General features: G+C 39.9%; 1 protein-coding gene across 1 annotated transcript; it reads right to left on the reverse strand.

Annotated features, from left to right (window-relative positions):
• Positions 1–9,736: 9,736 nt before the first annotated feature.
• Positions 9,737–12,975, reverse strand: LOC306842860 (ras-related protein Rap-2a). Its single transcript, XM_079374010.1, has 2 exons — positions 11,502–12,975; positions 9,737–10,485 (listed from the first exon to the last, which is right to left on the reverse strand). Exon 1 carries the CDS (start codon positions 12,094–12,096, stop codon positions 11,545–11,547), a length of 552 nt encoding a protein of 183 aa, XP_079230136.1. The 5' UTR covers positions 12,097–12,975; the 3' UTR covers positions 9,737–10,485; positions 11,502–11,544.
• Between the last annotated feature and the right edge of the window lie 1,826 nt (positions 12,976–14,801).

Here is a 14,801-nt window from a genome sequence, read left to right on the forward strand (position 1 = left end):
AAGAGGAAGAGGAGGACTGCATGGAACATAGAGGAAGGGCAAGGGGAAGAAGACAAACAGTCTCATATATTTGAGTTGATGTGTTCCAGGGTTGGATTAGGCATGCGAGAGGATTTTACCCCCGCTGCCAGGCCAGGGCCAGTATAGCCTGTGATGTTGAAGAGGTTCTTTGGCCCGTCCCAGACCAAAGACACTGGGGCGGAATTATTATTTTTGTTGTTGTTTGCTGTATTGTACTGTACTCTACAGTACATTAAATTGAGGAATAAAACATTTGGCGAGTACCACAAGCAACACTTATTACCACACTTTTGTTTTGAATTTATCTCATCAGTGTGTAAGACTGTGTGTGTGTGTGCGTGTGTGTGTGTGTGTGTGTGCGTTTGAGGGTTTGTGTGTCATGTCTGAGAGCAAAGTTAGTTTTTTCAGCAAGATTGAGTTGTTTTGAGTGAAGAGCTTCATTTTGACCTGAATATAGGAAGTTTGGGGAATTGAGTTCGAAGTTATGGTTTTGTGTTTAGAGTTTTGCAAAAAAGAGGCATAATTTCAAGAAATGTGTTTAAGCAATCGAGAAAAACTGTAACAATATTTTAAAGACATGTCAATTACAAAAGTACTTGTACTGTTAAAAAGGCATTTTAGGCCGCTGCTTTTGGAGCTTTTCTTATTCATTTATCTGATTCTGAATGTAAGAAATCACGCAGAGACGAACTGTAGATGCACATAAACAAGCTTCACATTTGGACATTTCTCCAATGGTAAGAATAAAATCAGAATTGCATGCTTGTCCAGGGTTATTCTAGTATCACAGAAATACTAAGATAGTTGGTATGTTAATTTTTATTTCTGTTTTAGTTTTAGCTAACTTAGTACATCAAGTTAAGTGTTTTTTTGGCAACTAGCTAAAATAAAATAAAAAATTTGTTTATTTTTATCTCAAGTATGTATTTTTTTTGAATAGTTTTAATTAATTACTTTAACCCTGTATGGGCCGGGGTATGTTTAAACTCATCGAATGTTTATCATTGACTGTACAAAATTCATGTTTTAGTTTTGAGTTAATTTTACAACTCTCAACTTCTTTTACATTTCATCGATCAAAGTCTGTCCCTGTGAAGGAGAACACATTCGCGTTGAATAAATTCATTTCTGTGCATTTCAGTGCATTTCCACAATTTCCACACAGGTTTTGCTTTTGCACAACACAACATTCATGCTGTTCTCAATCTCTGCAAGTCAAAGATGAGCAGAATGGCTAAAATACTGCTGCTTTGAGCAGGCGTTCACAGCACTGTCTGCTTCTGCTCTGTTGGAAAACGGCAAGAGAAACAACAATCCACCGAGATGAGAGAACTGATGATACTGCCAGACTTATGACTGCATGCTAGTCTTTAATAGGACACATATGAGTGTGCAAACACACACACGGACTGCCTTCACATGGCTTAGAGTCAAGGGCCGGCGGTCTGTTGCCTTACTCTCCAAACATGAATCAAATCAATGCTGCAATTCCTGGAGAAAACAGTGTTTCACGAGTTCACACTTACATATAATAATAACGGAGCAAGTTTATGCGTATTTGGCGTGCTGTCCAGGGGGAGGGCTCCGAGCTCGGAAATCATTCCCGAGCCCGGGGTACTCCCCTCGACCGGGGAGAGGGTACGAGCTCGGCATTTAGCCCGGACCCAAAGTGCTCCCCCCCCTGAGTGCTCCTCCCCGTGCTGTGGTGAGGAGTCGGGGTGGTGGAGGGATGTCGGAAGACGAGAGATAATGACGGTAAGACTGCTTGGTTATTTATAGGGATACTCTCTCGTGCTGATTGGATAGGTGGTGTGATTGCTGATGCCGAATTGGCCGTGTTAATTATCTGCGCGTGCTCCTCCCGAAATTTGTTAATAAAACATCACTTGATGGCTAAATAAATGCAGATCAGTCGTATGAATGAACGCTAACGAACGATCTCAGTCTGACGATTCCCAAACATTTAATTACAGCGTCTCAGAAGAAAGATTCAGTCAGTCATCAGTGAGGAACGTCATCAGGTCGCAGGAGTTGTGAACGCTTTCCTCCTAATTAGATGATCAGCAAACATTTGCTACGAATACAATCCGTCTGAGAGAAGAGCGCAGCGTGTGTGTGTTTCACTAGAGAATCATCTGCTCGTCCTCATGTCATATAAACCTGTACCATTTTCCATATTTTGAGTTTAAACTGCATGTCAATTAACTATTTCTTGACTCAAAACACTGATTAAATAATAGTCTAACTGTTTCCATCATCAGTTTAGGAGTACGCTTGTTTGTTTAAAAATACAACTTAAATGTTTTAAATATTTATGTATTTGTTAAATAGAAAACTGATTTATTTGTTTATACTGTTATATTAACACGTTTTCATGTGTGAATGGCACTCATGGTCCGAGATTTCAAACTCTTTTCCTTTAAACATCAGCAACAGCCCCCATCAGTGATCTCTGACCCCCGGACTCATCTCACACACACACACACACACACACACACACACACACAGCACCTGACAAAGAGGAACGAGAGCGAGGAGGGTCTGATTCTCTCCAGAGCAGGATCTGAACGGAGCACAGCTTTACTGTTAGTCACACACAAGACAGGAAGTCTCAGCTGGAACCACCCTTCCTTCCTGCCAGAGCTGGGATCACAGGCAGTAGGTCACATGATGCGCACACACACACACACACACACACACACACACACACTCTCTCTCTCACACACACACACAGACGCACACTCTCTCTCTCTCTCTCTCTCACACACACACACACACACACACACACACACACATAACTCTGCTATTGTGAAATGCAAATCACAGATCATGCTTTGATAGAGAAACCATTCAGCACAGAAAAACTGGCAGAGACAGATAACAAAGAAAAGCCACTGACAACCCATTCCAGCGAAACAGCCCTGCATGCAGCGGCAGAACAGCTTGTGCAATCTCACAAATACCTACAGATGCTCACGATTGTGCACAATGTTGCAAGAAATACACTTCCTTCTTTCTGGAACAACAGGAAACGGCTCTCGCATGATCTCCAAACTGCCAGAATAAACATGCAACCTCTGAACGTTCATTCCTTTCTTAATATTAATCTGAACATTGAAGTGATAGATAATCTGACGTTACTGTAATACTCTGACCCACTTTATACGAGTTTCTGTACTCGAGCTCCATAAACGCACACATTCACAGGAAAGGCTGCGCTGCAGAGCAGTAAAACGCCTCGTTTTGTTCTGTTTCTGCTTGTGTAATACTCCAAAAATGTTGCAAGAAATCTCCACTGTCAAACCCCAGTCCATATGCACTAATCAGATTGGGAGAAAACAAAAGAAACAGTGAGTCGGGCGTTGTGCATGCGGCGTGAAGGAAGCAGCACCGATGTAATCAGACTTCACACTTCGCAGTGTTCGCTGGAGGTCAGGAGAGCGAGATCCTCCAGCATCGGCCTGGATGTGGTGAACCATGAGGTGTGTCCGCTCGAGCCTCAGAAACACAGAACACAAGAACACCGCTTCCTCTAAACCTCATGATCCAGCACAGCTCCGCAGTGTGAGGAGACTGCACTGCTACCAACAGCTGCTCGCATTAAACTCAAGGCATTAATGTATGTCTACAAAACCACCTCTGGCTCTGCAGCCCTTTACCTAAATTCAGTTCTTCAGACTTCTGCCTCTGGAAGCTTGTGTTCTGCAAGTGAACGACACATTGTTGTTCATCCCAAAGAGGCACAGAATCACTTTCACAGACTTTTACATTAAATGTTCCTCCAGCCCAACTCAATCCTTACCCATCTTCAAGAATCGGCTAAAAACATGTCTTCCATTTTTATCTGACCCTCTAACTCTAACTCTCTCTATTCTAATTCTATTCTTCAAAAAAACCTCACCACTTTTAGACTTGCACTCTGTTTATTTACTAACTGCTTGTTTTCTTTTAAAAGAAGTAACACTAGCTTCTCTGTTCTTTTTATATTTTATCTGTTTTCCTTTGATTTATTATACAATTAACAAAAGCAAAAAGGCCTCTAACACTAGCTTTCCCTATTATTTTTCTATTCTATTTTCTTTTGATTTATTATAAAATTTAAAAATAATACCTTTGTTAATCTAACGGAGACTTGTTACAGCACTTGCGTATTATTGCTCTTTTATTGGTTTTGATTGCTTCTATTGTCCTCGTTTTTACTGACAGATAACTCCAGACTTACTGATTGAAAAATTGTAATTAACCTTTATTTGTCGTACTACTTGTGCACAATGCACATTTCTTAATATTAAGACAAATGTGTTTTAATGTCACTTTTGATGAGGATTGTATGATCTTTGAATATTTTCCATTTAAAGACCAATATTATTCAAAGTGTACCTGAAGTATACTTCCACTTTAGCGCAATCAAATATATTAAGTGTCTTTAGTTGCACTTCAGCACAATTAAAAAGTGCATTAAGAACACATTCAGTTGTTCCAGTATACCTGGTTTAAAGTATACCAGTTTAACTGCAGGGCATTTTATTAGTATATAAATATGAAAATGTATTTATAATATACTTAGCATGAAATAAATGTATGATTTCAAAGCATACTTGTTTTTCACTAGGGAGCTGGGGTTTGACTACATCTGAGGAACATATTAAAAAGGAAAGTTGAGAGATTGCTTTCAGAATCACACATGCATCATTGTGGTCTCTAGAGCCTCACATCAGACCACGAATCTCAACACAACTGTTGGGTAAAGCTTCCTCTTTATGTAGAAATAAGACAAAGTTCCAGCTGCCCTGAAGGCAAGTGTTTCTCCCTCAACAGTAAAAACAGAAGCAGCCTAAAGACGTCCCTGTGCTGTGAGAGTGTTAGAATCAGATGCTTCACTTCACATCTACAGAAACAAGGCAACTTCCTCTTGGGAGGATCTGGACGTGAACTTTCACAACAGACAGTTTAGGAAAGCTCTGTTGCGCAAACACAGAGCGCATGACTGAAGAAAGTCGCTCTGTTATCTCACTTTCCTGAACACTTCCTTACTCACCGAAACCTGTGTAACAACCTGCTTTATGACTGAAAATAAAACAAGCAGCTGTCAATCATAACGCCAACGCTGACGAATATTACAGTGATGCTGTTGTTCATGCGCTGATGGAATCTGTGGACTTTCCACATGCTTTCAGAGGAAATTCAGTTGACGTTAACATCATAAATGTGTCCCTGCAGCACAGAAGCAGTCATGAGTAACACAGGTATATCTGTAGCAATAGCCAACAATACATTGTATGGATCAAAATTATACATTTCTCTTTTATGACAAAAATCATTAGGATATTAAGATCATGTTCCATGAAGATATTTAGTACATTTCCTACCGTAAATATATAAAAACTTCATTTTTGATTAGTAATATGCAAATAGTATTATTTCATAATATTTCAAATAGTTGTATTTCAGCCAAATATTGTCCTAACAAACCATACATCAATGGAAAGATAATTTATTCAGCTTTCAGATGATGCATAAATCTCAAAAAAAAAAAAAAAGAAAATGTCCCTTATGACTGGTTTTGTGCTCCAGGGTCACATATATATGTGTTAAACTGAGCTGAGAGAACGAGACTTTAACCTGCAGCCGAACGCAACAAATTAGCAAACACTTTTGAGATACACTGCGTTTGGAGTCATACGGTCACATGACCTCCAGCCTCACTTCACTTCCTGTCACTCACCGCAGTCACATGACCCATTCATCTCATACCTGAAGTTCCTGATGCACAGGCCCTTTGTCTAGACTAGAGAAACACCGATGGACTAGATGAAATATCAGCTTTACACAATTGGGTTACTGTCCGAAATACCTTGAAGACACGGAGAAGGTAAACAGCAGGACCGAGTATTAACATTTGATTAGCTTTCCAATATCTTATTTAGAGTTTGAGACCGCTGGTAAAACATACCTTAAGAGATTATCTTTTTTACTTCAATATGTAAAAAAACAACTATATATTACACATATAAATTATATCTAAATTTGAATTTGTTCAAATTAGTCACCTATAAATTGAAGACAATATTAAATATTAAGTTAAATAAAAGTGAAATATTTCATATAAAACCAGACTACAAGAGAAAATACCTTAATGCAGGAGCGCTTCATTTGATTAAAAGCTCTGCATAATTTAAAAAAAGCTGCCACTCAACATGACTTGAGAATAATAGTACATAAAAATACACATCAACAGATAAGTGTATACATACACACACACACATATACATATATATATATATATGTGTATGTATGTATGTATTTCACAGTCTGACACAAATATAAATATTTATTATTAATATAAAAATTTTATGCCAAAACTCTTTAATAAAACTGGGAAATCAAATGTTTTCCAGTGTGGTCTCAGACTGTGGGACTCCGTGTAAAAGCACCTTACAACCCAGAGAACTGCAGATGGAAACTCTCAGTGAGTGTGTGTGTGTGTGTGTGCGCGTGTGTGAGTGTGTGTGTGTGTGTGAGTGTGCGTGTGTGTGTGCGTAAAAGCAGCGGCGGATTATTCTCCATCTGAACTCCTGTAAGGAGCCGCAGCTCCACTGAGAGCAAAGCCAAGAGAAAGAGAAAGCTAACGTCTACAGATAACCAGCAACTCTTCTATTCTCTGTTTGTGTCTGTAGTTTTTCACCATTTAGGAAAGCATTCAGCTTCTCTCAATTCACAAGATGAATTAGATAATCATCTCAAAGCCTGCAGCTGTGGACACACTCGGTAAGCAGCATCTAAAGAGCGCAGCAGAGCGAGGCCTGATGTGAGGCAGCTCCGAGTCTCAGTCTCTGCTCAGACAAGCCCAGCAGCAGGAATCACAACAATGACTGGAATCTGAGGGATTTCCCAGAACCATCATCGCCAGACTCTGGACAAACCACACCTTAGCATCAATTATTGAAACAGGGCTGTTTTCATGACGACATGAAACACCAACCACGTCATTTACCAAATGAGTGTGCATAACACAGAAACACGGGTTCCATTATCAATGCAAAAACAAAGGTGTCATGTGACTTTATTACGATACCAAAGCTGGTCAAGAGACCAATGACTGACTGTGTGTTTGTAAATTAGTGTCACGCCAGACACCACAGCCACATCCATGGCAAGAAAACTAGTGAAAAATAGAAAAAATAAATAGCTACACTATATATAAACAACAAATAGGATTTACAAAAGCATTTTAAAATGTATCTTTGATTGAAAAAAATCTTAAATCTGGTCTCCCTTCATTAAAAATCATTTAACAAATTTGCCTTTTACATGTTACAAATTAGTTAAATTAAAGAGCCCTTAAATAGTTAAAACAAATAACAGTCCATCTTTACAGATATAGGAGAAACTAAAACTAAAAACCATAAAAAAACATTACTTCAAAAAAAAAAAAAAAAAGAATCAATTTTTTTTCTGTATTACAATTTCTCATTTTCATTTAGTTTAACTTGATGTACTAAAACAACTAAAAATAAACTGAAATAGAAATGGAAAAAAGACAAAAATAACTAAAATGAAAACGATAACGGAAAATACTAAATTACACATTGAACATTTTACTAAAAAACTATAATAGTATCTCAGTGATACTCTGTGATAAATGGCATAAAGGACGGTATCCAATCATTAAAATCCTTATGAGTTAGTCATGAAACCAATAACAAAAGTATTTAAAGTGACAGTTCACCAAAAATGAAAATTCTGTCATCAGCAGTTTCTGGTCCTCACTGACCTCCACAGCATTTTCCCCCATGCTATAAAAGTCAATGGCTACCAGCAAGTGTTTTGTTTCCAACATTCTTCGAAATACCTTCTTTTGTGTTCAACAGAACAAAGAAACTCATTCAAGTTTGGAACAACAAGAGGGTGAGTAAATGGTGACAGAATTTGTATTTGTTTGGTGTACTGTCCCTTTAAGGTGCACAAGCAAGCCTCAGAGCTAGATAAAGAGAATGCTGCAGGAAAGAGACATGCATGCAGAAACACCACCCACACGTGCACAAACACTTCCTCTAGCGCTCAAAAACTGCTCTGGCAACAACCACCCTGTGCGACCGACACAAAAGACCGATCGACAGGCAAACGAGTTCAATCCGAGTGTTAACTGTGCATGTTTGTGTAAATGCACTGCATGGTGTGATGAAGAATCAATAAAAGGCACTGCAGTCTCAGCGTCTGATCAGGGTCATACTCTGATATTAATCGCCTTAAAACATACAGGCTTCACGTGCCAGAACTCAAGCAGATCACATGACACCAGCAGACATGTGAGTGCAGGGTCACCACAGATCAGCTGACCAGAACTTCCTGTTAGTCAACAAACAAAACACGGCATCACATGCTGGCCAACTGTCGAGGAAGTGAAACTCACAATCGAGAGATGCTGAAGAGAAAGAAAAAGAAGAAAATCATCTACTTCCCCTTTGAAAGGAGCTTTAAAGATTACGACAGCATGTTATCAATGATAAAGTTATTAAAGATTATGAAATTAAAGGGACAGAGTTCATAGAGTCATCATTTATGCACTCTCAAGTTTGTTCAAACCTGTATGAGTTTCTCTCTTCTGTTGAACACAAAAGATGATATTTTGATTAGTATGTCTGAGCAAACAGCTGACGGTAGCCACTGACTTCCATAGGATGGAAAAAAATACTGTAAATGAATTGCTAAACTCAAAATATCATCTTTTGTGTTCAACAGAAGAGAGAAACTCACAAAAACTTGAGAGAGAGTAAAGGATGACAATTTTCATTTCTGGGTGAACAGCACATTGAGTTCTGAATAATATGGAAATTAAAGGGACAGTTCACAAAAAAAAAATAAAAAAAAGACCATTCTGTCATTTACACTCAAACTCATCTCTTCCCAAACCTGTATGACTCTTCTTTGGAACACATGTAAAGATAACTTTTTGGAAAAAAAAAAAAAAAATGCTTGTCATATCCGACTTCAACATTTTTCAGAATATCTTCTGCGTTTCATAGAATAAAGTCAGTCATACAGGTTTAGAACGAGACGAGGGAGAGCAAACGATGGCAGAATGGTCATTTCTGCATGAACTCTGATTTTAATAGTGCAAATAAACATGTCGAAAGAGGCTGATGGCACAAGTGTAGCACACTGACCAACAAAACGTGCTACAGCATCACAAACCAAGCACTTTTCAGACGCAAAAACATCTAAAAATATCAAACTCCACCCGGAAAGACAACTAGTGGCTCCTCAATTACCTACAATGCCTGTGGTTTGAATGAAAAACGCCGTATTACCCTCAAAACTGTACATTAAGCCATTTGGGAAGCACAGGAACACTTCACACGTGTAATTACACACAGGGGACAACGCCTGATTTTAAACACAGCATGAGCTATTTCTAAACCTTGAGCAAACATGTGTTTTACAAGAAGCTGCTGCATGCGTCTTTAAGTCATCTCCAGTTTAGCATGTATACAGTGCAGAACGTACTGGAACTCCTCCAAAGACCCATCCGAACGCTACACCGGAGTGTTTACAGTATCATCAGAGGGGTCCGCCTCCTGTCAATCACAATAACTTCACAAATTACCCATAATGCCCAGCTGGTGACGAGAAAGACAGAGCTACTCCGGGATCTAATTACACAGGCGTCTCAAATGAAAAGAGGGCAAACAAACACTGCACATGATGTTTTTTTTAAAAATGCATGTATTAAAAGTCTCGTTAAAACAATCAGACAGCTGTTAAAACGCTAGTCTGAAATTAAACGTACAATCGGATTAGAATTTCAATGGTACATCACATCTGTTAAAAAGAAAATAACAAAAGATCTGATTTCAAACAGACAGTGGTTTGTGGTTCGAGTCTGAGGGCTTCAGTACCTGTGTATTGGAGAAAAAAAAAGCCTAAAAGATTTTCACTCAAAACAAAGAGAACTGTCGTTCTGTTGACAATAGGCCTTTGAAACGCCGTTAACCCCCGAAACCATTAGCAAGCGTAACAGTTAGGTCCTGCGTGGATTGCCATGAACCGAGACTCCTTGCAGGTTGGCACTAAACTCTTGAACAGCTTTTTGGAAGGCACTCGACGCGTAAGCTCCGGCGTCCTCGCGTCAAAACAGTAAAGTCCTCGTGCGCTCAAGGAAAATGGGGGGGGGGGGGGGGGGGGGGGGGGCACGAGAAAGTAGTTTCAATCCGGCGAACCAAAAGCAAAACGATTCACAACACGGGTTTCCAAGTCCACCAGCAAGACAGCCGTTTTGAACTCCTCCCACGCGTCTCGGTTTTTCACGTTTTTTGGGGTTTTAGTTCCAGTTGCGAGTGCAAGACACTTGTGTTGACATCAATGGTGTGCTGCAATTCCTGAAGAGTGATCCGCTATTCCAGGGTTCTCCTCCTCCTCCTGAGGAGACACGTAGCTCAACAGCACAGAAATCCTGCGACACACCTCCAAAATAAAATACAAACAACACAAACTAATTACTAGCGTTCATCTGCGTTGCAAAAGACAACACCATACAGCCAGGCACCTGAAAACAAAAGCCCCTCAAGTGCCTATGACTTAAACGTGTCATATATATATATTTATATAATCCCAGAACATTCAAGTATTCTGTCATGTAAACACTGGTTTCAATATTCTTTTGTCGTGTGCAAGACATGGTAGGACACTTATAGGAATACTGATGACAGTTAAAGCGACGGTTCGACCAAAAAAAACCAAAGTTCTGTCGCCGTTCAATCTGAAAACCAAAGAAGACAGTTCTTGGACTTCTGTAGTACTATGAGAGTCAATTGGTTAGTTAGCCACATTCTTCAAAATATAATTTTGTGTTCAACAGAAGAAACTCGTACAGGTATGGAACAAATAGATGGTAAGGCTGATGACACAGGGCAACTGTTTGAGCAATTTTGTTTATTATTTTAGAAATTGAGGAATTGTGATTTTGAATAGTAATATTACCAAACGTTAGAATTAAACTCGTTGATAATATGCCATGTGATTAACCGCTCACGTGTGACACACTTATTTCTGAACATATAATATTAATTTCTGCAAAGATATTTAACATTTCCATCATATTAACAGCTTCATGTGTGCTGCACTTCAAATAGAATTGTCTTTAACTAGAGGGTTACTTGAATCATGTTGTAGTTCCATTTTCAAGTTAACCAGTTAAAAATAATAATGAGATTTACATTTTTTGCTATATAGCTCAGCCCTCAGAATGAGTAAGACCTTTCCCAGTGTATCTTCAGCCTAACAGAACTTTCATGTTGGGGTGAACTGGCCCTTTAAGGCGACGCTCCCCCGACCGGAGAGTTCTGCCACTTTGTTACAAACCCGCACGAGCGACAGTCGTAAGTCGGTCACGACGTCACAGAACTCCAGTCTTCGTCCGAACTTCCCCTCAAGCGATGTCTGTCGTGCGTTTTGTCCTCGTTATTCTCTCGCTCACTCACCATGGCAACAAACGGAACGAGAAACCAGAACTCGCGCTCGTTTTTAAAGAATCGCGCAGGACGCGCAGCACTGGGCGTCTCCGTTCGGCGCCGACGCGTAGTTCATCTGCCGCACGATCTCTGCGAACAGCTCGTCCACGGAGCCTTTGTTTTTGGCCGAAGTTTCCATGAACGGACAGCTCCACTCATCCGCCAGCGCCTTGCCTTCCACAGAATTCACCTCCCTCTCGGCCTCCAGATCCACCTTGTTGCCCACCAGGATCATCGGGACGCGTTCGTAGCGCTTGACGCGGATGATCTGGTCGCGCATGGGCTTGATGTCCTGGAAGCTCTGCTGGTTGACCAGACTGTAGACGAGGATGAAGCCCTGGCCGTTCTTGATGTACAGATCGCGCATGGAGGCGAACTGCTCGGTGCCCGCCGTGTCCAGGATCTCCAGCACCGACGGCGACGAGTCCACCTCGATCTCCTTGCGGTAGAAGTCCTCTATCGTCGGGTCGTACTTCTCGATGAAGGACCCGGTGACGAACTGAACGGTCAGCGCCGATTTTCCCACGCCGCCGGATCCCAGCACGACCACTTTGTATTCTCTCATGGCTCTGAACGCTTGGGCAGTGTCTCTCTCTCTCTCTCTCTCTCTCTCTCTCTCTGTCTCTCTCTCTCTCTCTCTCGCTGCTGTTTTCAATCCGCTGTTCTTCCGCTCGGTTCCGGCCGGGGTTCGGTGAGCGTTGCGCGCTGAGTATGGCGTTGCTTCGGACCGCGGCGCAGCATTAGAAGCGCATTATTCCGGCGGACCGTGTGCTGCGTCTGCGCTCCGCGAGCGATCAATGCGCGCAGGCTTCCTGCTCTCCAGGGTTGCCAGGTTCTCACAATAAACCCCGCCCAGTCGCACTCTTCTGTTCTACTTCATCTGTTTGGGTTTTAGCGGCGGCTGGCAACCAAGTGAACATGTGCGTCACCGCCACCTTCTGCTCCGGAGAGTGGAATAGAGTTTATATTCTATTTATCAATCCCGCCTCTCTAATGAAATAATGATTTTTGACATAAAAGAAAAAAATTATAATCATTTTGACCCAAACAATGTATTTTTGGCTATTGCTACAACTGTAAAACAACCCAGTGCAATAGAGTTAAAGCAGCCCAATTCCGCGGGAATACAGAGGACTTGGCAACACTGCTGCTCACCTCCGCGGCGCGTCACCAACGGAGCGTCTCTTAAAGGTGCAGGCACACAGCATTGATCTGGACTCGTGTTTGTTTCTATAGTGCTTGACACAAATAACCAGGAAATAATGCTGTAAAATTAATCAGTTTCAAACAGATGCAGTTTCAGCTCATTATTGAGATCAGTTCAGTTCAACAGCACTGTCAGTGATATTATTGTCATGATTTCCCTCTGCGGGAAGCAAAATGTTCAACTGGCTGGTCTTTTCCATCCAATAACTGAACATGAATAGCTATGAAAGCCAGTTTTACCATGAAATAAAACATACAAAACATAATGGTGACTTTTTTTTATCTCACAATTCAGACATTTTTCTTCACAATTATGAGAGATAGCTTTTTTCTATCTATAGTTTACATCTATCATTTTTTTGCACACCACAAAATAAAAACTAAAAAAGACAATTGTGACTTTTAATCTCACAATTCTGACTTTTCTTATAAGAATTTCAAGTTTATTCTGACATTTTTAAAGAGAAAAGTCTGAATTGTGAGATATAAACTGAGAATTGCAAGAAAACATGTGATTTCTAGTGTGATTTTAAAAGAACTTGAAATGTTTTTAGGCTTATACATATATTAGTGCTGTCAAAGTTAACTCGTTAATACTCATTTTCAGTTTGAGCGCTGTCAGTTAAACACAGATATCATGTTGCTTCTCTAATTCTACATGCAAGTGTAGCTGAAGCACAGCACAGCTATTGTCCTTATCTGATGTGCATTTGATTTCATTATCAGACGACGGCTCGATTATCAGGAGTTTTGTGCAGATTAACATCTTGGAAGGGAACTGGTTATGAAGCCTAGTCTTAATGGGTCATGTTTCAGTCACTATTTCATATTCATTCCGTTGTCTGACAACAGAAAAAGTAAAATATACCAATAAAAACAGTTTAATTGAGAATTTAGCTGCAACAAACTACAGTAGCCTATGTGGGCACAGAGAGGCAAACAAATCCAATAATACATAATAAATGAACATCTTTCAGAAGAAGTGAGCTGCCCTGTTCTGCAACAATGTAAACAGGTTTAAACACGTGCATCGCTCAGTGCAAAGAAAGAGAAGTAATGGGAACCTGGAATTTCTCTTTTCATGAGTCTAACAGACATGAACAAGTACTAAAAACATGTCTAGTCTCTATGTCTCTAGGTTCCACTAATAATAAACATACATTTGCATGACGCATCCATATTTGTCCATGCCCATATTGATTAGAGTATTAAAATCTTGAAAAGTATTAAGTAAACATACATTTAGAACAAATAAAAATGTGCGATTAAGTTGCGATTAATCACGAGTTAACTCGTGACAATCATGGGATTAATCGCGATTAAAAAAAATTAGCGATTGACAGCCATAATATATATATATATACATTTTGTTCCCTCAGTGACTCATTGTGTGTTGTGTGAAAGAGTTAAAACACAAACGAGTTGACTAATTCAAAGCAAATGATGAGAGATATTTGTGTGACCTGTCTCTTTAACAGTGTTGTAGTGTGCACCACACCCAGCTGTCGCAACTCACTGAGTCACGCTCAACTCTGACCAGAAAACATCTCAGATTTATCGTGAACTCATCTGGTGTTATATCATTTCTGCTGAGAGTTTCAAAACAGACCTAGGTTTGCCAGAGGGGCTCATTAATAAGCCTTTAGTTTGGATATGTTTGTGATATTATGAGAGTTATGGTCACCTGTTGGCCTTACATATTTGTGTTCAGATCCTTAAGGAAATCTAAAGGAGCGGAAGGATAATTCACATCACTTCACTCAGGAATTTCCTGGATTTGAAATAAAATATGGTCTGTGATTAAAATGATTTGAAGAGTCTTGTTCTACAATAAAAAATACATATATCTCAAAACTAAATGTAGCTTCAAAATCCAGGTATCTCTGTATGTATGCTGTAGAACTCAACATGGAAATCTCTTCAAATAAAGTTCAACTCAGTTTACTCATAAATGAAAGCACCCATAGGAAACTCCACAATCTGTCAAGTTTATGACTCTATTATATGAAGTAATGCATGTCATGGAACTCTGTACCAGGACCAGAATTGCTAAACAAAGATAAA

This window comes from Barbus barbus (genome assembly GCF_936440315.1).
Source record: "Barbus barbus genome assembly, chromosome: 23".
Lineage (NCBI taxonomy): Eukaryota > Metazoa > Chordata > Actinopteri > Cypriniformes > Cyprinidae > Barbus > Barbus barbus.